Source organism: Oncorhynchus kisutch, linkage group LG15 (assembly GCF_002021735.2).
Source record: "Oncorhynchus kisutch isolate 150728-3 linkage group LG15, Okis_V2, whole genome shotgun sequence".
Taxonomy (NCBI): Eukaryota; Metazoa; Chordata; class Actinopteri; order Salmoniformes; family Salmonidae; genus Oncorhynchus; species Oncorhynchus kisutch.
The window spans coordinates 76,452,996-76,479,054 of NC_034188.2; the positions used below are offsets into that span (position 1 = coordinate 76,452,996).

A 26,059-nucleotide genomic window follows, 5' to 3' on the forward strand; every position below is an offset into this window, starting at 1 on the left:
GTGTGTGTGTGTGTGTGTGTTTGTTCTATTGTATGCCTCTCTTTTCATATGATAAGAAGTTTACCCAAGTCTGCAGTCATTAGAGTGTTTTGCTCAAAAGGCCTTCCTCCTGAGACTGTGTGTGTCTGTGTGTGTCAGTGTGTGTATTATAGCAGGCCACAAAGAAACCAGACACAAACACACATTGACTGAATGAATCTAGTCCAGTTTATTTGATAAACTTCTCTTTACTCTGAGCGCACCAGCTGGAATGAAAGTAAACGAAAACGGATACAGTACATTGGTGTGTGTGTGTGTACAGAGTGACAGACTCACCATTGAGAGGGTCGATCAGGACCCGTCAGGCTCAGTTCTGGGTCACTGGGGTCCTTCAGGGTTGATTGCCCTCATCGATCGCCTGCCCAGAAAAACCTCCTGCCTCTAACTGTCATCACTTAGAACACAACCCATCACCTACTGTTTATCCAATCATGAATAATGAGAGAGAGAATATGGGGGCTATTTTAAGTTAAGGGTTAGGTTTAGGGTTGCAATTAGAGCTAAGGTAAGGGGTTAGTGGTTAGGTTTAGGGTAAGGGTTAGGAGTTATGGTTATGGTAGGTTTAAGGTTCAAATCAATTTTAGGTCCCCACGAGGATAGAAGAACAAAACCTGTGTGTGTGCGTGTGGGTGTGTGTGGGTCTGACAACCCATAATTCTCCAGGTGGAAACATTGTATCTCAGTTGTGCTCCTATTTTCCTTCAGGGAGATTATATAAGGCGTGCATGCATCACTCCAGGTTGAGCGCTCTCTCCCCAGAAGCTCTATTTCTCACCACTGTTTTGTTTTCTCACCGAGCAAACCCTTGACAGTGTCAGAAAACCTTGCAAGGGCCTAAAACGCTGTATTGATCTGTGAGACGTGGTGGGAGGAAGAAGGGAGGAGGAGAAGAGGCGTGTACAGTAGCATGACCAGTAAATGAAGAAGTGGCTATTCTTGCTCACCCCTGAGGTCTCTTTCAAACTGACTGAACTTTAGCAAGGTAGCATATGTTTCAATTTATGTGACGAGAAATGGAGGGAAATGTCCCATGTGAGGAGGCACATTGTCACACTGTCACACTGCCTCTCTCCTGACAGTCTCCTCTCCCTCCAATTTCTCTCTTTCCCATTCCTTGTCAGTCGCCCTCTCTCTCATATTCCTTCTCCTTCTCTCTCTCTCTTCTCCTTCTCTCTCTCTTATTCCTTCTCTCTCTCTTATTCCTTCTCCTTCTCTCTCCCTTATTCCTTCTCTCTCTTATTCCTTCTCTCTCTCTTATTCCTTCTCCTTCTCTCTCTCCCTTATTCCTTCGATCTCTCTTATTCCTTCTTCTCTCTCTTATTCCTTATCTCTCTTTTATTCTTTCTCTCTTATTCCTTCCTTCTCTCTCTCTCTCTCTCTCTCGCTCTCTCTCTCTCTCTCTCTCTCACACACTCTCTGTTCTGCTGTAATGACATTAAGTAACAAAACAATTAGGGGCAGTAGAGACTAGTGTCAGTAATTAGCCTCAGACAGCCTCCTACCAGACAGCCATGCTAACCCACAGAAATTACCTTGTCACAATGCTCATTTGGTTAGGTGGTGGGAGTCACGGTGTGTACGTGTGTGTACGTGTGTGTGTGCATGTGTATCCTGTGAGTTAATGAGGGTAATGTAGGAATATCATAAGTAGATCTGACTAATTACATGTGACATTAGTTGCCTTAATGAAGATGTTTTTGACCACACATTCATGACGCTATTTAAATGTTTTGCATCTACACTACCATTCAAAAGTTTGGGGTCACTTAGAAATGTCCTTGTTTTTTGTCCATTAAAATAACATCAAATTGATCCGAATTACAGTGTAGACATTGCTAATGTTGTAAATTACTTTTGTAGCTGGAATTGGCAGATTTTTTATGAAATATCTACATAGGCATACAGAGGTCCATTATCAGCAACCATCACTCCTGTGTTCCAATGGCACGTTGTGTTAGCTAATCCAAGTGTATCATTTTAAAAGGCTAATTGATCATTAGAAAACCCTTTTGCAATTATGTTAGCACAGCTGAAAACTGTTGCTCTGATTAGCAATACAACTGACTAGAATAGAAATGAGGAGCGGGAGGCCCCGGTGCACAACTGAGCAAGAGGACAAGTACACTAGTGTGTCTATTTTGAGAACCAGACGCCTCACAAGTCCTCAACTAGCAGCTTCATTAAATAGTACTCCCAAAACACCAGTCTCAACATCAACAGTGAAGAGGTGACTCCGGGATGCTGGCCATCTAGGCAGAGTTCCCCTGTCCAGTGTCAGTTTTTTTTTTGGGCCCATCTTTATCTTTTCTTTTTATTGGCGAGTCTGAGATATGGCTTTTTCTTTGCAACTCTGCCTAGAAGACCAGCATCCCGGAGTCGCCTCTTCACTGTTGACGTTGAGACTCTAATGTCCTTGTCTTCTTGCTTAGTTGTGCACCGGGGCCTCCCACTCCTATTTCTATTCTGGTTAGAGCCAGTTTGCACTGTTCTGTGAGGGGAGTAGTACACAGCGTTGTATGAAACCTTCAGTTTCTTGTCAATTTCGTCATTTACAACATTAACAATGTATTAACAATATTTCGGATTGATTTTATGTTATTAATAATGGACAAAAAATTGCTTTTCTTTCAAAAACAAGGACATTTCTAAGTGACCCCAAACTTTTAAACGGTAGTGTAGCTACAGTTAAGAAAATGTACTCCTGAGGTGCTGACCTGTTGCACCCTCTACAACCACTGGGATTTTTATCTGACCCTGCTGGTCATCTATGAACGTTTGAACATCTTGAAGAACAATATGGCCTTAATGGCCATGTACTCTTATAATCTCCACCCGGCACAACTAGAATAGGACTGGCCACTCCTCAGAGCCTGGCTTCTCTCTAGGTTTCTTCCTAGGTTTTTGCCTTTCTAGGGAGTTTTTCCTAGCCACTGTGTGCTTCTACGTCTACTTCTACGTCTACATCGCTTTTGGGTTTTAGGCTGGGTTTCTGTGTAGCACTTTGACATATGGTGATGTAAAAGGGGTTCATAAATACGTTTGATGTTCCTGTATGTGTTTGTTAGTTCTTCTCTCTGATGTGTTCGTCTCTGTGTTCACAGGTGTCATCACTACCACGTCCAGGAAACTGGACAGGGAGCAACAGGCTGAGCATGTTTTAGAGGTAAGAGACACTGTGTGTGTGTGTGTGTGTGTGTGTGTGTGTGTGTGTGTGTGTGTGTGTGTGTGTGTGTGTGTGTGTGTGTGTGTGTGTGTGTGTGTGTGTGTGTGTGTGTGTGTGTGTGTGTGTGTGTGTGTGTGTGTCCCCGACACGTTTCTATGCATGTGTTTGGCTGTCTGACGTGAATGCGCTGTCAGATGTTTAATGAAAATACAGTACACCTCTCAGTATCTCTCTCCAATTGTGGTGGACTGGAGCCAAACCTTTAGAACCCTGACAGAGAGAGAAGCCTCCTGTCCCAATCCACTCTGCTCTCTATCACTCTCTATCTTTCTCTCTCCTCTTCTCTTTCTCTCCTCTTCTTTTTCTCTACCCCTCTCAATTCAATTCAATTCAATTCAAGGGCTTTATTGGCATGGGAAACATGTGTTAACATTGCCAAAGCAAGTGAGGTAGACAACATACAAAGTGAATACATAAAGTGAAAAACAACAAGAATTAACAGTAAACATTACACATACAGAAGTTTCAAAACAGTAAAGACATTACAAATGTCATATTATATATATATATACAGTTTTTAACAATGTACAAATGGTTAAAGGACACAAGATAAAATAAATAAGCATAAATATGGGTTGTATTTACAATGGTGTTTGTTCTTCACTGGTTGCCCTTTTCTCATGGCAACAGGTCACAAATATTGCTGCTGTGATGGCACACTGTGGAATTTCACCCAGTAGATATGGGAGTTTTTCAAAATTGGATTTGTTTTCGAATTCTTTGTGGATCTGTGTAATCTGAGGGAAATATGTCTCTCTAATATGGTCATACATTGGGCAGGAGGTTAGGAAGTGCAGCTCAGTTTCCACCTCATTTTGTGGGCAGTGAGCACATAGCCTGTCTTCTCTTGAGAGCCACGTCTGCCTACGGCGGCCTTTCTCAATAGCAAGGCTATGCTCACTGAGTCTGTACATAGTCAAAGCTTTCCTTAATTTTGGGTCAGTCACAGTGGTCAGGTATTCTGCCGCTGTGTACTCTCTGTGTAGGGCCAAATAGCATTCTAGTTTGCTCTGTTTTTTTGTTAATTCTTTCCAATGTGTTTAGTAATTATCTTTTTGTTTTCTCATGATTTGGTTGGGTCTAATTGTGCTGTTGTCCTGGGGCTCTGTAGGGTGTGTTTGTGTTTGTGAACAGAGCCCCAGGACCAGCTTGCTTAGGGGACTCTTCTCCAGGTTCATCTCTCTGTAGGTGATGGCTTTGTTATGGAAGGTTTGTGAATCGCTTCCTTTTAGGTGGTTGTAGAATTTAACGGCTCTTTTCTGGATTTTGATAATTAGTGGGTATCGGCCTAATTCTGCTCTGCATGCATTATTTGGTGTTCTACGTTGTACACGGAGGATATTTTTGCAGAATTCTGCGTGCAGAGTCTCAATTTGGTGTTTGTCCCATTTTGTGAAGTCTTGGTTGGTGAGCGGACCCCAGACCTCACAACCATAAAGGGCAATGGGCTCTATGACTGATTCAAGTATTTTTAGCCAAATCCTAATTGGTATGTTGAAATTTATGTTTCTTTTGATGGCATAGAATGCCCTTCTTGCCTTGTCTCTCAGATCGTTCACAGCTTTGTGGAAGTTACCTGTGGCGCTGATGTTTAGGCCAAGGTATGTATAGTTTTTTGTGTGCTCTAGGGCAACAGTGTCTAGATGGAATTTGTATTTGTGGTCCTGGTGACTGGACCTTTTTTGGAACACCATTATTTTGGTCTTACTGAGATTTACTGTCAGGGCCCAGGTCTGACAGAATCTGTGCATAAGATCTAGGTGCTGCTGTAGGCCCTCCTTGGTTGGTGACAGAAGCACCAGATCATCAGCAAACAGCAGACATTTGACTTCGGATTCTAGCAGGGGGAGGCCGGGTGCTGCAGACTTTTCTAGTGCCTGCGCCAATTCGTTGATATATATGTTGAAGAGGGTGGGGCTTAAGCTGCATCCCTGTCTAACCCCACGACCCTGTGTGAAGAAATGTGTGTGTTTTTTGCCAATTTTAACCGCACACTTGTCTCTCTCTGTCTGTATTTTTCTCTCACTCTCTGTTGATCTCTCTCTATCCCTCTCTCTTCATACCTCCCTCTCTGACTTCCTGGTCTCAGTAGAGTGTGCATTAGAGAGGCAGGTCTAGTGTAATTGAGTTAGTACGAGGAGTGGAGCAGGAAATGGAGTTTGTGTGTTGGGTTCCATTATGAGCTGATTGGAGTGCCGTATCTTGACTAAGGGTGGCAGATTGGAGGTAAATGATGTTGCTGCTGCCAGAGTCCTGAATCATGAGCCTCTGTGTGGGAAGTGTATATGTGTGTGTGTGTGTGTGTGTGGTGACAAACTATTTTTTAAAGATATTCTGCTCTTGCTGTATTGATTGTTTCTCAGTGAAATACTGGTGTATGTTTTGATGCAAGTTGGTTATTTTTGCCACACTGCAGTATACTTCAGATATGGTCTGTGACGGGGAGAATATGTGATGAGGAAACAGATCAATGGACACATTACATCCATTAAATCCTCAACGTAATGAAGCCTTTATGTTTTATTTTAGTTGATGCTCGGTAACATCTCTTCTCCCACCTCCCTATATAGTCTAATAACGCTGTGCTGTGAGAGAAAGCAAACATCTTCGGCCATCTCCCTACCTCTCTGTCCTCTGCCAATCTGTGTGTCTGTCTGCCAGCCATTCCTATCTTCCTACCTCTCTGTCCTATGCTTGGCTGTCTGTCTGTCCGTTGGTCTGCTAGCCATTCCCTCACTCCATTCCACATATAGTTTAGCTACAGACTTAAAACGGTGCGGCAGTGCGGAAATGTCTTATTTCCTCGCCATGCCAACCCTCCAAACAGTAAACAGTGGTGTGATTTAGACCGGTCATAGAAATCCATATTCATTTACACAGATGCCACGCCAGATCAATGAGGAATAAACAGATGGAGAATAACTATGATTTTGTTGTCCCATGCTGTGAAGTCTTATCGATATCTACAGAGTTTAACCTAAATGTTAATGGCTCACATTTGATTCATAGGTTTGGTGCAGAGCTTTATATTGATGTGATTTGTACTGTACATCCGGTCAGATTTAGCAGGGGTTTATAGATAAAAGTTAGCACGTAGCCTGTTAGCATGGAATGTGTTAGCTTACAATGTTGCAGTTAGGCCTGTACAAAGAACCTGCTGTTGTTTCTTCAATAGGGGATAAAACAGATTTTTACCAAAAATATATTATTCCTTCTCCTTTTGTTTGATCTTCTATGCTTAACTTTCTGTGGAAAGAACAGGTGAAGAGTTTATTTCCAAAACTCTTTAAGCATCAATCTTTTTTATTTTTTGCACTTTTTTATGACCAATTTCAATCTTGTCTCATCGCTGCAACTCCCCAACGGGCTCGGGCGAGGCGAGGGTTGAGCATGACCCGCCAAACACCCGCCCGCTGGTTCCACCAATGTGTCAGATGAAACACAGTTCAACTGAAGTCAGACTGCAGGCACCTGGCCCGCCACAAGTCGCTAGAGCGCAATGAACCAAGTAAAGCCCCCCCGGCCAAACCCTCCCCTAACCCGGTCACGACACAGCCTGGGATTGAACTCGGGTATTTAGTGTTGCCTCAAGCACGGCGTTGCAGTGCCTTAGACCGCTGCGCCACTCAGGAGGCCCACATTTCAGTTTTTTTGTAAATTATTGCTTATGGTTACATTCATGGGTGTGTAAAATATTCATTTTCTCAGATTTTTTATTAATATATTTGAGCTATGTATTAAAATGTTTTTTTGTTTTTTAAACACTGCATATCATATTTTCCATTGTTTAGTTGGAATGGATTGTATATGGATTGTATACTGTTTAGACTGGGATATGTAGTCCTCTCACCTAGGTATCTTAAGATGAATGCATCCAGTGTAATTTGATCTGGACAAGAGCATCTACTATATCTGTGGTTTCCAAACTGTTTGGCAGGGCGGAACTCAGTCTGGAAGCTACTCTTGAAAGTTGTAGTAGTAGAGTGTGGTGCCAGGACGACAACCTTTCCCTCAATGTGAGCAAGACAAAAGAGCTGACCGTGGACTAAAGGAAAAGGTGGGCCAAACAGGACCCCATTAACATCGACAGGGCTGTAGTGGAGCGGGTAGAGAGTTTAAAGTTCCTTGGTGTCCACATCACCAACAATCTATCATGGTCCAAACATACCAAGAGAGTCATGAAGAAGGCACGACTAAACCTTTTCCCCCTCAGGAGACTAAAAAGATCTGGCAATGGTCCACAGATCCTCAAAAACTTATACAGCTGCACCATCGAGAGCATCCTGACCGGTTGCATCACCGCATTGTATGTCAACTGCTCAACATCTGACCGCAAGGCGCTATAGGGATTAGTGCGTATGGCCCAGTACATCCCTGGGGCCAAGCTTCCTGCAATCCAGGACATATATATAATAGGTGGTGTCAGAGGAAAGACCATACAATTGTCAGAGACTCCAGTCACCCAAGTCATAGACTGTTTTCTCTGCTACCACACGGCAAGCAGTACCGGAGCGCCAAGTCTAGGACCAAAAGGCTCATCAACAGCTTCTACCCCAAAGATATAAGACTGCTGATCAATTAATCAAATGGCCCCCGGACTATTACATTGACCCTCCCCCTCCGTTTGTTTTGTACACTGCTGCTATTCGCTGTTCATTATCTAGCATAGTCACTTCACCCCCACCTACATGTACAAATGACCTCTAACCTGTACCCCCCCACACCGGTACCCCCTGTATACAGCCTCCACACTGACTCGGTACCGGTACCCCCTGTATATAGCCTCCACACTGACTCGGTACCGGTACCCCCTGTATATAGCCTCCACACTGACGCGGTACCGGTACCCCCTGTATAAAGCCTCCACACTGACTCGGTACCGGTACCCCCTGTATACAGCCTCCACACTGACTCGGTACCGGTACCCCCTGTATATAGCCTCCACACTGACTCGGTACCGGTACCCCCTGTATATAGCCTCTACACTGACTCGATACCGGTACCCCCTGCATACAGCCTCCACACTGACTCGGTACCGGTACCCCCTGTATATAGCCTCCACATTTACTCGGTACTGGTACCCCCTGTATACAGCCTCCACACTGACTCGGTACCGGTACCCCCTGTATATAGCCTCCACACTGACTCGGTACCAGTACCCCCTGTATACAGCCTCCACACTGACTTGGTACCAGTACCCCCTGTATACAGCCTCCACACTGACTCGGTACCAGTACCCCCTGTATACAGCCTCCACACTGACTCGGTACCGGTACCCCCTGCATACAGCCTCCACACTGACTCGGTACCAGTACCCCCTGTATACAGCCTCCACACTGACTCGGTACCGGTACCCCCTGCATACAGCCTCCACACTGACTCGGTACCGGTACCCCCTGTATATAGCCTCCACACTGACTCGGTACCGGTACCCCCTGTATACAGCCTCCACACTGACTCGGTACCGGTACCCCCTGTATACAGCCTCCACACTGACTCGGTACCGGTACCCCCTGTATATAGCCTCCACACTGACTCGGTACAGGTACCCCCTGTATACAGCCTCCACACTGACTCGGTACCGGTACCCCCTGTATACAGCCTCCACACTGACTCGGTACCGGTACCCCCTGTATACAGCCTCCACACTGACTCGGTACCGGTACCCACTGTATATAAACTCCACACTGACTCGGTACCGGTACCCCCTGTATACAGCCTCCACACTGACTCGTACCAGTACCCCCTGTATACAGCCTCCACACTGACTCGGTACCAGTACCCCCTGTATACAGCCTCCACACTGACTCGGTACCGGTACCCCCTGCATACAGCCTCCACACTGACTCGGTACCGGTACCCCCTGTATATAGCCTCCACATTTACTCGGTACTGGTACCCCCTGTATACAGCCTCCACACTGACTCGGTACCGGTACCCCCCTGTATATAGCCTCCACACTGACTCGGTACCAGTACCCCCTGTATACAGCCTCCACACTGACTTGGTACCAGTACCCCCTGTATACAGCCTCCACACTGACTCGGTACCAGTACCCCCTGTATACAGCCTCCACACTGACTCGGTACCGGTACCCCCTGCATACAGCCTCCACACTGACTCGGTACCGGTACCCCCTGTATACAGCCTCCACACTGACTCGGTACCGGTACCCCCTGTATATAGCCTCCACACTGACTCGGTACAGATACCCCCTGTATACAGCCTCCACACTGACTCGGTACCGGTACCCCCTGTATACAGCCTCCACACTGACTCGGTACCAGTACCCCCTGTATACAGCCTCCACACTGACTCGGTACCAGTACCCCCTGTATACAGCCTCCACACTGACTTGGTACCAGTACCCCCTGTATACAGCCTCCACACTGACTCGGTACCAGTACCCCCTGTATACAGCCTCCACACTGACTCGGTACCGGTACCCCCTGCATACAGCCTCCACACTGACTCGGTACCGGTACCCCCTGTATATAGCCTCCACACTGACTCGGTACCGGTACCCCCTGTATACAGCCTCCACACTGACTCGGTACCGGTACCCCCTGTATACAGCCTCCACACTGACTCGGTACCGGTACCCCCTGTATATAGCCTCCACACTGACTCGGTACAGGTACCCCCTGTATACAGCCTCCACACTGACTCGGTACCGGTACCCCCTGTATACAGCCTCCACACTTACTCGGTACCGGTACCCCCTGTATACAGCCTCCACACTGACTCGGTACCGGTACCCCCTGTATATAAACTCCACACTGACTCGGTACCGGTACCCCCTGTATACAGCCTCCACACTGACTCGGTACCAGTACCCCCTGTATACAGCCTCCACACTGACTCGGTACCAGTACCCCCTGTATACAGCCTCCACACTGACTCGGTACCGGTACCCCCTGCATACAGCCTCCACACTGACTCGGTACCGGTACCCCCTGTATATAGCCTCCACATTTACTCGGTACTGGTACCCCCTGTATACAGCCTCCACACTGACTCGGTACCGGTACCCCCTGTATATAGCCTCCACACTGACTCGGTACCAGTACCCCCTGTATACAGCCTCCACACTGACTTGGTACCAGTACCCCCTGTATACAGCCTCCACACTGACTCGGTACCGGTACCCCCTGCATACAGCCTCCACACTGACTCGGTACAGGTACCCCCTGTATACAGCCTCCACACTGACTCGGTACCGGTACCCCCTGTATACAGCCTCCACACTGACTCGGTACCGGTACCCCCTGTATACAGCCTCCACACTGACTCGGTACCGGTACCCCCTGTATATAAACTCCACACTGACTCGGTACCGGTACCCCCTGTATATAGCCTCCACACTGACTCGGTACCGGTACCCCCTGTATATAGCCTCCACACTGACTCGGTACCGGTACCCCCTGTATAACGCCTCGTTATTGTTATGTTGTTGTGTTACTTTTTAGTATTTTATACTTTAGTTTATGTGGTAAATATTTTCTTAACTCTTTCTTGAGCTGCACTGTTGGATAAGGGCTTGTAAGTAAGCATTTCACGGTAAGGTCTACACTTGTTGAATTCAGCGCATGTGACGAATAATGTTTGATTTGATCAGTCTTCCTCTTGACATGTCGGTCAGTGCATACCTTAGAGAGCTATTTATAACTTGTCAGAAATGTCCAGATCAACTAGCCCATGCAGCTAACGTTTTTTTAGCTTGTTTTTTTAGCCCATAGGTTTTGTTGTAATGTTTGAGTCTCTCAAATATTTCATGAATATACATTAGACATGGCAAAATGTATATAATTGCAAGGAAATTTGCTTTAAAAGTGCAACATTTTCTCTCCACCCCATGACAAAACTTATAGAATAGCAGGAAATATGCTTTAAACCTGCAAAATGTTCTCTCCACCAACAAATCAAATCAAATTGTATTAGTCTCATGCACCGAATACAACAGGTATTGTGACTAATACAATTTGATTTGATTTGTTGGTGGAGAGAACATTTTGCAGGTTTAAAGCATATTTCCTGCAACCTTATAGTGAAATGCTTACTTACAGTACGAGCCCCTAACCAACAATGCAGTTTAAAATAGAAGTAGACCGAAAATGATTTTTCAACGCCGATACCGATATCGATTATTGGAGGACCAACAAAAACAGATACCGATTAATCGGCTGATATATTTACATTTAAAAAATTGTCAGAGACTCCAGTCACCCGAGTCATAGACTGTTTTCTCTGCTATCACACAGCAAGCAGTACCGGAGCGCCAAGTCTAGGACCAAAAGGCTCATCAACAGCTTCTACCCCCAAGACATAGGACTGCTGAACAATTAATCAAATGGCCCCCGGACTATTACAATGACAATTACAACAATACTGAATGAACACTTATTTTAACTTAATATAATATATAAATAAATGAAACATGCTCAATTTGGTTTAATTAAATATTGCAAAAACACAGTGTTGGAGAAGAAAGTAAAAGTACAATATGTGCCATGTAATAAAGCTAATGTTTAAGTTCCTTGCTCAGAACATATAAAAGCTGGTGGTTCAATATTCCCAGTTAAGAAGTTTTAGGTTGTAGTTATTATAGTAATTATAACGCGTCAACTATTTATCTTTATTCCATTTGTATTTCATATACCTTTGACTATTGGATGTTCTAATAGGCACTTTAGTATTGCCTGCCTAATCTCAGGAGTTGATAGGCTTGAAGTGCCATGGTAATTTCCTGTATTACTAAACATTGAGAGAGCAAACCACACACAAGTCAGAGTTATATTATAAAGTCCATCTTTAATTATATTTGAGCTTCACCATAGCCCTGTGACTCTCAGATCAATTCAGTGTCTATAAATGAATTCTCTGAGAGTCCTTACAAAACATTTCTTAGTATCATTTATAGCCAAGACACACCCCTCTCAACTCACATGACGAATAACAGATCTTAGGAACATTACAAAGGGCCTTTTACTTGAGAGAGGAGTATCCCATAGCCAGACAGTATTAGCTATAAATTATTGTTCAGTTTGGTCTCTTTAGACGAGGTTCTACTTCTTGTTCTTGGTACTTCATATTACCAAACCATTACCTCATCCAACGGCATATATCAATTGTCAATTCTAGATACTCCCATCTCAAATACACCCCCTCCTGGACAAGCTTAGAAAAGACAGTGAACATCTTAGGTCATTTACTAGGTCAAGATAAGGGCAACCTCAGAGGGGACAATGGTTCCAGACACTCCCATACTCCTCCCCCAATGGGAAAAGTAGGGAGTGACTGGTGTATAGACATTGTGGAGCCCTTCACATGGTTTAACAGATACCCTCACATATGAAGACAATCCTGACCTCTCCCCTCTCTGGGCCCAAGGTGACTAAGCCCGAGCTAAGAAGGGATAACTGCAACTGCCAACAGTATTATCCAAAAGAAAACATCCTAATGACAAATATCTCACATAAGCATTATTATGTAAATAAAACATCTTATTTATCAATGTTTATCAACTAATTCTGATTCTGCTACGACAGAAGTCATAAACAGTGCTGTGAATCAAGCATTGCTAAGAGCTGCTGGCAAACGCAGTAAAGTTTGAATGAATGCTTTTGAGCCTGCTGCTGCCTACCACCGCTCAGTCAGACTGCTCTATCAAATCTCAAATCATAGACTTAATTATAATATAATAAACACAGAAATATGAGCCTTTGGTCAATAATATGGTTAAATCCTGTCATTTCGAAAACAAAACGTTTATTCTTTCAGTGAAATACAGAACCAACCAACCAAGTCTAAATATTGCTGTTACATTGCACATCCTTCAATGGTATGTCATAATTATGTAACATTCTGGCAAATTAGTTTGCAACGAGCCAGGCGGCCCAAACTGTTGCATATACCCTGACTCTATATGCCATAAACACAAGAGAAGTGACACAATTTCCCTAGTTAATATTGCCTGCAAACATGAATTTTTAAAAACTAAATATGCAGGTTTAAAAATATATACTTCTGTGTATTGATTTTGCCAAAGGCATTGATGTTTATGGTTAGGTACATTCATGCAACGATTGTGCTTTTGTTAAATCATCACCCGTTTGACAAAGTAGGCTGTGATTTGATGATAAATTAACAGGTACCGCATTGATTATATGCAACGCAGGACAAGCTAGTTAACCTAGTAATGTCATCAACCATGTGTAGTTAACTAGTGATTATGTGAAGATTGATTGTTTTTTATAAGATAAGTTTAATGCTAGCTAGCAACTTACCTTGGCTCCTTGCTGCACTCCTTCTGGCCACCCTACCACAAAGGCCTGATTGGTGCCGAGATGGTTATCCTTCTGGAAGGTTCTCCCATCTCTACAGAAGAACTCTGGCACTCAATCAGAGTGACCATCGGGTTCTTGGTCACCTCCTTGACCAAGGCCCTTCTCCCCCGATTTCTCAGTTTGGTCGGGCGGCTAGCTCTAGAAAGAGTCTTGGTAGTTCCAAACATCTTCCATTTAAGAATGATTGAGGCCCCTGTCTTCAATGCTGCAGACATTTCTTGGTACCCTTCCCCAGATCTGTGCCTCGACACGATCCTGTCTCTGAGATTTTTGGACAATTCCTTCGACCTCATGGCTTGGTTTATGCTCTGACATGCACTGTCAAATGTGGGACGTTATTTAGACAGGTGTGTGCCTTTCCAAATCATGTCCAATCAATTGAATCAAGTTGTAGAAACATTTCAAGGAATATCAATGGAAACAGGATGCACCTGAGCTCATGTGCGTCTCATAGCAAAGGATACTTATGTACATAAAGTACCAATAAGGCACCAAAGCAAAAAACAGTTTTTGTTTTGTCATTGTGGGGTATGGGTGTTGATTGATGAGGATAAAAACAACAACAAAAAATAAATTAAACAAGGCTGTAACGTAACAAAATATGGAAATAGTCAAGGAGGGTCTGTATACTTTCCGAATGCACTGTATATAGGGATATTGATGTCACAAATGTATCATTTGTACAGTTATTTATAAATATATATATATATGTGTTACATTTGACTGTTTAAAACCTAGTAGTACTACTTATTTCTCTGAGAATGAGGTGGTACTGTAACGACACCAGAGATGTGAAGCAGGTAGAGGGAGTCAACATTTAATAAGGAACAGACATGAAACAAGACAGGCACAGCGTCAGCACACGGGCAAAACAACCACATTCGGCAATTAATGCAGCAGCGGAGAACAGAGATGGGAACTGACTAATATAGGGGAGGTAATAAACAGGTGATCGAGTCCAGGTGAGTCCAATAATACGCTGATGCGAGTGACGGAGAGAAGGCAGTTTTGAGTAATGATGGTGGCAGGAGTGTGTAATGCTGTGGAGCCTGGCACCTTTGAGCACCAGGGAGGGTGGAGCGGGAGCAGGCGTGACAGATACATAGCATTTTGCATAAAAAACATGGTTATTTGTCACTCTGAAATGAAACCATCAAGTGATAGATTTCAAACAAATACATGTTTGTCATTGAACAATCCCATGCCATGATTAGATAGTGAAAAAAACACACTAATCTCTTTCATAAGGTCTTCAAACAATAAAGCTAATTTACCAACATTTCTGAAAATATATATACGTATAGCATTTTGGAAAGAAACTCTTCGGGTGCGGACTCTTCAAATCAAATCAAATCAAATTTATTTATATAGCCCTTCGTACATCAGCTGATATCTCAAAGTGCTGTACAGAAACCCAGCCTAAAACCCCAAACAGCAAGCAATGCAGGTGTAGAAGCACGGTGGCTAGGAAAAACTCCCTAGAAAGGCCAATACCTAGGAAGAAACCTAGAGAGGAACCAGGCTATGTGGGGTGGCCAGTCCTCTTCTGGCTGTGCCGGGTGGAGATTATAACAGAACATGGTCAAGATGTTCAATGTTCATAAATGACCAGCATGGTCGAATAATAATAAGGCAGAACAGTTGAAACTAGAGCAGCAGCACAGTCAGGTGGAAGTTGAAACTGGAGCAGCAGCATGGCCAGGTAGACTGGGGACAGCAAGGAGTCATCATGTCAGGTAGTCCTGGGGCATGGTCCTAGGGCTCAGGTCAGTTGAAACTGGAACAGCAGCATGGCCAGGTGGACTGGGGACAGCAAGGAGTCATCATGTCAGGTAGTCCTGGGGCATGGTCCTAGGGCTCAGGTCCTCCGAGAGAGAGAAAGAAAGAGAGAAGGAGAGAATTAGAGAACGCACACTTAGATTCACACAGGACACCGAATAGGACAGGAGAAGTACTCCAGATATAACAAACTGACCCCAGCCCCCCGACACATAAACTACTGCAGCATAAATACTGGAGGCTGAGACAGGAGGGGTCAGGAGACACTGTGGCCCCATCCGAGGACACCCCCGGACAGGGCCAAACAGGAAGGATATAACCCCACCCACTTTGCCAAAGCACAGCCCCCACACCACTAGAGGGATATCTTCAACCACCAACTTACCATCCTGAGACAAGGCTGAGTATAGCCCACAAAGATCTCCGCCACGGCACAACCCAAGGGGGGGGGGGGGCGCCAACCCAGACAGGATGACCACAACAGTGAATCAACCCACTCAGGTGACGCACCCCCTCCAGGGACGGCATGAGAGAGCCCCAGCAAGCCAGTGACTCAGCCCCTGTAATAGGGTTAGAGGCAGAGAATCCCAGTGGAAAGAGGGGAACCGGCCAGGCAGAGACAGCAAGGGCGGTTCGTTGCTCCAGAGCCTTTCCGTTCACCTTCCCACTCCTGGGCCAGACTACACTCAATCATATGACCCACTGAAGAGATGAGTCTTCAGTAAAGACTTAAAGGTTGAGACCGAGTTTGCGTCTCTGACATGGGTAGGCAGACCGTTCCATAAAAATGGAGCTCTATAGGAGAAAGCCCTGCCTCCAGCTGTTTGCTTAGAAATTCTAGGGACAATTAGGAGGCCTGCGTCTTGTGACCGTAGCGTACGTATAGGTATGTACGGCAGGACCAAATCAGAGAGATAGGTAGGAGCAAGCCCATGTAATGCTTTGTAGGTTAGCAGTAAAACCTTGAAATCAGCCCTTGCTTTGACAGGAAGCCAGTGTAGAGAGGCTAGCACTGGAGTAATATGATCAAATTTTTTGGTTCTAGTCAGGATTCTAGCAGCCGTATTTAGCACTAACTGAAGTTTATTTAGTGCTTTATCCGGGTAGCCGGAAAATAGAGCATTGCAGTAGTCTAACCTAGAAGTGACAAAAGCATGGATTAATTTTTCTGCATCATTTTTGGACAGAAAGTTTCTGATTTTTGCAATGTTACGTAGATGGAAAAAAGCTGTCCTCGAAATGGTCTTGATATGTTCTTCAAAAGAGAGATCAGGGTCCAGAGTAACGCCGAGGTCCTTCACAGTTTTATTTGAGACGACTGTACAACCATTAAGATTAATTGTCAGATTCAACAGAAGATCTCTTTGTTTCTTGGGACCTAGAACAAGCATCTCTGTTTTGTCCGAGTTTAATAGTAGAAAGTTTGCAGCCATCCACTTCCTTATGTCTGAAACACATGCTTCTAGCGAGGGCAATTTTGGGGCTTCACCATGTTTCATTGAAATGTACAGCTGTGTGTCATCCGCATAGCAGTGAAAGTTTACATTATGTTTTCGAATAACATCCCCAAGAGGTAAAATATATAGTGAAAACAATAGTGGTCCTAAAACGGAACCTTGAGGAACACCGAAATTTACAGTTGATTTGTCAGAGGACAAACCATTCACAGAGACAAACTGATATCTTTCCGACAGATAAGATCTAAACCAGGCCAGAACATGTCCGTGTAGACCAATTTGGGTTTCCAATCTCTCCAAAAGAATGTGGTGATCGATGGTATCAAAAGCAGCACTAAGGTCTAGGAGCACGAGGACAGATGCAGAGCCTCGGTCCGATGCCATTAAAATGTCATTTACCACCTTCACAAGTGCCGTCTCAGTGCTATGATGGGGTCTAAAACCAGACTGAAGCATTTCGTATACATTGTTTGTCTTCAGGAAGGCAGTGAGTTGCTGCGCAACAGCCTTCTCTAAAATTTTTGAGAGGAATGGAAGATTCGATATAGGCCGATAGTTTTTTATATTTTCTGGGTCAAGGTTTGGCTTTTTCAAGAGAGGCTTTATTACTGCCACTTTTAGTGAGTTTGGTACACATCCAGTGGATAGAGAGCCATTTATTATGTTCAACATAGGAGGGCCAAGCACAGGAAGCAGCTCTTTCAGTAGTTTAGTTGGAATAGGGTCCAGTATGCAGCTTGAAGGTTTAGAGGCCATGATTATTTTCATCATTGTGTCAAGAGATATAGTACTAAAACACTTGAGCGTCTCTCTTGATCCTAGGTCCTGGCAGAGTTGTGCAGACTCAGGACAACTGAGGTTTGGAGGAATACGCAGGTTTAAAGAGGAGTCCGTAATTTGCTTTCTAATAATCATAATCTTTTCCTCAAAGAAGTTCATGAATTTATCACTGCTAAAGTGAAAGTCATCCTCTCTTGGGGAATGCTGCTTTTTAGTTAGCTTTGCGACAGTATTAAAAAGGAATTTCGGATTGTTCTTATTTTCCTCAATTAAGTTAGAAAAATAGGATGATCGAGCAGCAGTAAGGGCTCTACGGTACTGCACGGTACCGTCCTTCCAAGCTAGTCGGAAGACTTCCAGTTTGGTGTGGCGCCATTTCCGTTCCAATTTTCTGGAAGCTTGCTTCAGAGCTCGGGTATTTTCTGTGTACCAGGGAGCTAGTTTCTTATGAGACATCTTTTTTGTTTTTAGGGGTGCAACTGCATCTAGGGTATTGCGCAAGGTTAGATTGAGATCCTCAGTTAGGTGGTTAACTGATTTTTGTCCTCTGGCGTCCTTGGGTAGGCAGAGGGAGTCTGGAAGGGCATCAAGGAATCTTTGTGTTGTCTGTGAATTTATAGCACGACTTTTGATGTTCCTTGGTTGGGGTCTAAGCAGATTATTTGTTGCAATTGCAAACGTAATAAAATGGTGGTCCGATAGTCCAGGATTATGAGGAAAAACATTAAGATCCACCACATTTATTCCATGGGACAAAACTAGGTCCAGCGTATGACTGTGACAGTGAGTGGGTCCAGAGACCTGTTGGACAAAACCCACTGAGTCGATGATGGCTCTGAAAGCCTTTTGGAGTGGGTCTGTGGACTTTTCCATGTGAATATTAAAGTCACCAAAGATTAGAATATTATCTGCTATGACTACAAGGTCCGATAGGAATTCAGGGAACTCAGTGAGAAACGCTGTATATGGCCCAGGAGGCCTGTAAACAGTAGCTATAAAAAGTGATTGAGTAGGCTGCATAGATTTCATGACTAGAAGCTCAAAAGACGAAAATGTCATTTTTTTTTTGTGTAAATTGAAATTTGCTATCGTAAATGTTAGCAACACCTCCGCCTTTGCGGGATGCACGGGGGATATGGTCACTAGTGTAGCCAGGAGGTGAGGCCTCATTTAAAACAGTAAATTCATCAGGCTTAAGCCATGTTTCAGTCAGGCCAATCACATCAAGATTATGATCAGTGATTAGTTCATTGACTATAATTGCCTTTGAAGTAAGGGATCTAACATTAAGTAGCCCTATTTTGAGATGTGAGGTATCATGATCTCTTTCAGTAATGACAGGAATGGAGGTGGTCTTTATCCTAGTGAGATTGCTAAGGCGAGCACCGCCATGTTTAGTTTTGCCCAACCTAGGTCGAGGCACAGACACGGTCTCAATGGTGATAGCTGAGCTGACTACACTGACTGTGCTAATGGCAGACTCCACTATGCTGGCAGGCTGGCTAACAGCCTGCTGCCTGGCCTGCACCCTATTTCATTGTGGAGCTAGAGGAGTTAGAGCCCTGTCTATGTTGGTAGATAAGATGAGAGCACCCCTCCAGCTAGGATGGAGTCCGTCACTCCTCAGCAGGTCAGGCTTGGTCCTGTTTGTGGGTGAGTCCCAGAAAGAGGGCCAATTATCTACAAATTCTAACTTTTGGGAGGGGCAGAAAACAGTTTTCAACCAGCGATTGAGTTGTGAGACTCTGCTGTAGAGCTCATCACTCCCCCTAACTGGGAGGGGGCCAGAGACAATTACTCGATGCCGACACATCTTTCTAGCTGATATGCACGCAGAAGCTATGTTGCGCTTAGTGATTTCTGACTGTTTCATCCTAACATCGTTGGTGCCGACGTGGATAACAATATCTCTATACTCTCTACACTCGCCAGTTTTAGCTTTAGCCAGCACCATCTTCAGATTAGCCTTAACGTCGGTAGCCCTGCCCCCGGGTAAACAGTGTATGATCGCTGGATGATTCGCTTTAAGTCTAATACTGCGGGTAATGGAGTCGCCAATGACTAGAGTTTTCAATTTGTCAGAGCTAATGGTGGGAAGCTTCGGCGTCTCAGACCCCGTAACGGGAAGAGTAGAGACCAGAGAAGAATCGGCCTCTGACTCCGACCCGCTGCTTAATGGGGAAAACCGGTTGAAAGTTTCTGTCGGCTGAATGAGCGACACCGGTTGAGCGTTCCTACAGCATTTCCTTCCAGAAACCGTGAGAAAGTTGTCCGGCTGCGGGGACTGTGCCAGGGGATTTACACTACTATCTGTACTTACTGGTGCCACAGACGCTATTTCATCCTTTCCTACACTGAAATTACCCTTGCCTAACGATTGCGTCTGAAGCTGGGCTTGCAGCACAGCTATCCTCGCCGTAAGGCGAGTACAGCGGCTGCAATTAGAAGGCATCATGTTAATGTTACTACTTAGCTTCGGCTGTTGGAGGTCCTGACGAATCGTGTCCAGATAAAGCGTCCGGAGTGAAAAAGTTGAGGAAAAAATAAATAAATATATGAACGGTAATTAAAAAGTGAAAACCGTAAAGTTGTCAGGTAGCAAAACAGGTTAGCAACAAAACGCACAGCAACTCGAAAACAAGCCTGCAAGTTGTGACCGGAAATGACGTCAGACGTTCACGGTACTCTTAGTAGATCTGTCCCAATGTACAGAAATAAGATCTTAATTTGAGCCAGTTTGCTACAGCAGGAAAATAATCCTGCAGCAACAGGAAATGTGAATTATTGTTGTTAATGGACGGGATTGATCCAGGCTGTTGGCTCAGCGTCATCTGGGTTTGGCCGGTGTAGGCCGTCATTGTAAATAATCATGTGTTCTTAACTGACTTGCCTAATTAAATAAATAAAAATAACAATAAATAAAATTGATAGATCTTTCATAAGTAGAAATTACAAACTTCAGAAGCCTATTTAAACCTCAAATACACTACACATTTTAAATATCCTGCATAGTTCTCCTGCAACAAGGTACTCAAATTAAGATCCAAAATAAGGGCAGATGTTTAGTGGCAATGGTTAAATGCTCCTGATGAGATGTGTATGCCAAGTTCTGCATGGACCAGAATGGATTTTTCACTTGAACAGATAAAGCACAAACACACACACACTTGAACATGCACGCACAGTGTCAAAACCCCCATTCAGCATGGTGGAAGAGAAAAGTGTTGCATCTGAGATCAAATGCCTGAGACAAAAGCTTGAGTGATATTGGGGAAGAAAAGCCTGCTGCCAGCATCTGCAAGAAGGTCAAATGCACCGGATGTGTGGGAGTGTGTGTGTGTGTGTGTGTGTGTGTGTGTGTGTGTGTGTGTGTGTGTGTGTGTGTGTGTGTGTGTGTGTGTGTGTGTGTGTGTGTGTGTACATGTGGGTGTGTGTACACGTGGGTGTGTGTGTACGTGGGTGTGTGTGTGTGTACGTGGGTGAGTGTGTGTGTGTACGTGGGTGAGTGTGTGTGTTTCTGTGTTTCTGTGAGAGAGGGAGAGTGTGTGAGTCTGTTTCTAGTAGAGTCGTGTGTTTCCAGAAGGGTAGTGTGTTTCTAGTAGTGTGTTTCTAGTAGGGTGATTATAGTAGGGTGGTGTGTTTGTAGTAGGGTAGTGTGTTTCTAGTAGGGAGGTGTGTTTGTAGTAGGGTAGTGTGTTTCTAGTAGGGTAGTGTGTTTCTAGTAAGGTAGTGTATTTCTAGTAAGGTAGTGTGTTTCTAGTAGGGTAGTATGTTTCTAGTAGTATGTTTCTAGTAGTGTATTTCTAGTAGAGTAGTGTGTATCTAGTAGGGTAGTATGTTTCTAGTAGTATGTTTCTAGTAGTATGTTTCTAGTAGGGTAGTGCGTTTCGAAGTAAGGTAGTGCGTTTCTAGTAGTGTGTTTTTAGTAGTGCGTTTCTAGTAGTGTGGTGTGTTTCTAGTAGTGTGTTTCTAGTAGTGTGTTTCTAGTAGGGTAGTGTGTTTCTTGTAGTGTGTTTCTAGTAGTGTGTTTCTAGTAGGGTAGTGTGTTTCTAGTAGGGTGGTGTGTTTCTAGTAGTGTATTTCTAGTAGGGTGGTGTGTTTCTAGTAGTGTGTTTCTAGTAGGGTAGTGTGTTTCTAGTATTGTGTTTCTAGTAGGGTGTTTCTAGTAGTTTGTTTTTAGTAGTGTGTTTCTAGTAGTGTGTTTCTAGTAGGGTGGTGTGTTTTTAGTAGTGTGTTTCTAGTAGGGTAGTCCGTTTCTAGTAGTGTGTTTCTAGTAGGGTGGTGTGTTTCTAGTAGTGTGTTTCTAGTAGGGTGGTGTGTTTCTAGTAGTGTGTTTCTAGTAGGGTAGTGTGTTTCTCGTAGGGTAGTGTGTTTCTAGTAGGGTGGTGTGTTTCTAGTAGTGTGTTTCTAGTAGTGTGTTTCTAGTAGTGTGTGTCTAGTAGTGTAGTGCGTTTCTAGTAGTGTGTTTCTAGTAGTGTGTTTCTAGTAGTGTGGTGTGTTTCTAGTAGTGTGTTTCTAGTAGTGTGTTTCTAGTAGTGTGTTTCTAGTAGTATGTTTCTAGTAGTGTGGTGTGTTTCTAGTAGTATGTTTCTAGTAGTGTGGTGTGTTGCTAGTAGTGTGGTGTGTTTCTAGTAGTGTGTTTCTAGTAGTGTGTTTCTAGTAGTGTGTTTCTAGTAGTGTGTTTCTAGTAGTGTGGTGTTTTTCTAGTAGGGTGGTGTGTTTCTAGTAGTGTGTTTCTAGTAGTGTGTTTCTAGTAGTATGTTTCTCGTAGGGTAGTGTGTTTCTAGTAGTGTGTTTCCAGTAGGGTAGTGCGTTTCTAGTAGGGTAGTATGTTTCTCTTAGGGTAGTATGTTTCTCTTAGGGTAGTGTGTTTCTAGTAGGGTGGTGTGTTTCTAGTAGTGTGTTTTTAGTAGTGTGTTTCTAGTAGATTAGTGTGATTCTCGTAGGGTAGTGTTTTTGTAGTAGGGTAGTGTGTTTCTAGTAGGGTAGTGTGTTTCTATTAGATTAGTGTGATTCTTGTAGGGTAGTGTGTTTGTAGTAGGGTAGTGTGATGGTAGTAGGGTAGTGTGATGGTAGTAGGGTAGTGTATTTCTAGTAGGGTAGTGTGTTTCTATTAGATTAGTGTGATTCTCGTAGGGTAGTGTTTTTGTAGTAGGGTAGTGTGTTTCTAGTAGGTTAGTGTGTTTCTAGTAAGATAGTGTGTTTCTATTAGATTAGTGTTATTCTCGTAGGGTAGTGCGTTTTTAGTAGGGTAGTGTGTTTCTAGTAAGGTCGTGTATATCTAGTAAGGTAGTGTTTTTGTAGTAGGGTAGTGTATTTCTAGTAAGGTAGTGTGTTTCTAGTAGAGTAGTGTATTTCTAGTAAGGTCGTGTATTTCTAGTAGGGTAGTGTTTTTGTAGTAGGGTAGTGTATTTCTAGTAGGGTAGTGTATTTCTAGTAGGGTAGTGCGTTTCTAGTAGGGTAGTATGTTTCTAGTAGTGCGTTTCTAGTAGGGTAGTGCGTTTCTAGTAAGGTAGTGCGTTCCTAGTAGGGTATTATGTTTCTAGTAGTGTGTTTCTAGTAGGGTAGTGCGTTTCTAGTAGGGTAGTATGTTTCTAGTAGTGTGTTTCTAGTAGGGTAGTGCGTTTCTAGTAGGGTAGTATGTTTTGAGTAGTGTGTTTTAGTAGTGTATTTCTAGTAAGGTAATGCGTTTCTAGTAGTGTGGTGTGTTTCTAGTAGTGTGTTTCTAGTAGGGTAGTGTGTTTCTAGTAGTGTGTTTCTAGTAGTGTGTTTCTAGTAGGGTAGTGTGTTTCTAGTAATGTGTTTTTAGTAGTGTGTTTCTAGTAGGGTGGTGTGTTTCTAGTAGTGTGTTTCTAGTAGGGTAGTGTGTTTGTAGTAGTGTGTTTCTAGTAGTGTGTTTCTAGTAGTGTGTTTCTAGTAGGGTGGTGTGTTTCTAGTAGTGTGTTTCTAGTAGTGTGTTTCTAGTAGTGTGTTTCTAGTAGGGTAGTGCGTTTCTAGTAGGGTAGTATGTTTCTCTTAGGGTAGTATGTTTCTCTTAGGGTAGTGTGTTTCTCTTAGGGTAGTGCGTTTCTAGTAGGGTAGTATGTTTCTAGTAGTGTGTTTCTAGTAGTGTGTTTCTAGTAGTGTGTTTGTAGTAGTGTGTTTCTAGTAGTGTGTTTCTAGTAGTGTGTTTCTCGTAGGGTAGTGTGTTTCTAGTAGTGTGTTTCTAGTAGGGTAGTGCATTTCTAGTAGGGTAGTATGTTTCTCTTAGGGTAGTATGTTTCTCTTAGGGTAGTGTGTTTCTCTTAGGGTAGTGTGTTTCTAGTAGGGTAGTATGTTTTTAGTAGGGTAGTGTATTTCTAGTAAGGTAGTGTTTTTGTAGTAGGGTAGTGTATTTCTAGTAGGGTAGTGTATTTCTAGTAGGGTAGTGCGTTTCTAGTAGGGTAGTGTGATTCTCGTAGGGTAGTGCGTTTCTAGTAGGGTAGTGTGTTTCTAGTAAGGTAGTGTGTTTCTAGTAGGGTAGTGTGTTTCTAGTAGGGTAGTATGTTTCTTGTAGTGTGTTTCTAGTAGTGTGTTTCTAGTAGGGTAGTGTGTTTCTAGTAGTGTGTTTCTAGTAGGGTGGTGTGTTTCTAGGAGTGTCTTTCTAGTAATGTGTTTCTAGTAGTTTGTTTTTAGTAGGGTAGTATGTTTCTAGTAGTGTATTTCTAGTAGAGTAGTGTGTATCTAGTAGGGTAGTATGTTTCTAGTAGTATGTTTCTAGTAGTATGTTTCTAGTAGGGTAGTGCGTTTCTAGTAAGGTAGTGCATTTCTAGTAGTGTTTTTCTAGTAGTGTGTTTCTAGTAGTGTGTTTCTAGTAGGGTAGTGTGTTTCTTGTAGTGTGTTTCTAGTAGTGTGTTTCTAGTAGGGTAGTGTGTTTCTAGTAGTGTGTTTCTAGTAGGGTGGTGTGTTTCTAGGAGTGTCTTTCTAGTAATGTGTTTCTAGTAGTATGTTTCTAGTAGGGTAGTGCGTTTCTAGTAAGGTAGTGCATTTCTAGTAGTGTTTTTCTAGTAGTGTGTTTCTAGTAGTGTGTTTCTAGTAGGGTAGTGTGTTTCTAGTAGTGTATTTCTAGTAGAGTAGTGTGTATCTAGTAGGGTAGTATGTTTCTAGTAGTATGTTTCTAGTAGTATGTTTCTAGTAGGGTAGTGCGTTTCTAGTAAGGTAGTGCATTTCTAGTAGTGTTTTTCTAGTAGTGTGTTTCTAGTAGTGTGTTTCTAGTAGGGTAGTGTGTTTCTTGTAGTGTGTTTCTAGTAGTGTGTTTCTAGTAGGGTAGTGTGTTTCTAGTAGTGTGTTTCTAGTAGGGTGGTGTGTTTCTAGGAGTGTCTTTCTAGTAATGTGTTTCTAGTAGTTTGTTTTTAGTAGTGTGTTTCTAGTAGTGTGTTTCTAGTAGGGTGGTGTGTTTTTAGTAGTGTGTTTCTAGTAGGGTAGTCCGTTTCTAGTAGTGTGTTTCTAGTAGGGTGGTGTGTTTCTAGTAGTGTGTTTCTAGTAGGGTGGTGTGTTTCTAGTAGTGTGTTTCTAGTAGGGTAGTGTATTTCTAGTAGGGTGGTGTGTTTCTAGTAGTGTGTTTCTAGTAGGGTAGTGCGTTTCTAGTAGGGTATTATGTTTCTCTTAGGGTAGTGTGTTTCTCTTTGGGTAGTGTGTTTCTCTTAGGGTAGTGTGTTTCTAGTAGGGTGGTGTGTTTCTAGTAGTGTATTTCTAGTAGGGTAGTATGTTTCTAGTAGGGTAGTGTATTTCTATTAAGGTAGTGTTTTTGTAGTAGGGTAGTGTATTTCTAGTAGGGTAGTGTATTTCTAGTAGGTTAGTGTATTTCTAGTAGGGTAGTGTATTTCTAGTAAGGTAGTGTTTTTGTAGTAGGGTAGTGTGTTTCTAGTAGGGTAGTGTGTTTCTAGTAGGGTAGTGTATTTCTAGTAAGGTATTGTTTTTGTAGTAGGGTAGTGTGTTTCTAGTAGGGTAGTGTGTTTCTAGTAGGGTAGTGTATTTGTAGTAAGGTAGTGTATTTGTAGTAAGGTAGTGTATTTCTAGTAGGGTAGTGTATTTCTAGTAGGGTAGTGTATTTCTAGTAAGGTAGTGTTTTTGTAGTAGGGTAGTGTGTTTCTAGTAGGGTAGTTTGTTTCTAGTAGGGTAGTGTATTTCTAGTAAGGTAGTGTTTTTGTAGTAGGGTAGTGCATTTCTAGTAGGGTAGTATGTTTCTAGTAGTGTGTTTCTAGTAGGGTAGTGCGTTTCTAGTAAGGTAGTGCGTTTCTAGTAGGGTAGTATGTTTCTAGTAGTATGTTTCTAGTAGGGTAGTATGTTTCTAGTAAGGTAGTGTGTTTCTAATAGGGTAGTATGTTTCTAGTAGTATGTTTCTAGTAGGGTAGTGCGTTTCTAGTAGGGTAGTATGGTTCTAGTAGTATGTTTCTAGTAGGGTAGTGTGTTTCTAG

General features: G+C 43.4%; 1 protein-coding gene across 5 annotated transcripts in view; it reads left to right on the forward strand.

Annotated features, from left to right (window-relative positions):
• Positions 1-26,059, forward strand: part of fat3a (FAT atypical cadherin 3a) — a 249,514-nt gene that overhangs the window by 111,942 nt on the left and 111,513 nt on the right. For all 5 annotated transcript variants that reach the window (XM_031791117.1, XM_031791118.1, XM_031791120.1 and 2 more), the window contains exon 3: positions 3,141-3,202. In XM_031791117.1, coding sequence (XP_031646977.1) covers positions 3,141-3,202 — 62 coding nt within the window. The remainder of the gene's footprint in view (positions 1-3,140; positions 3,203-26,059) is intronic.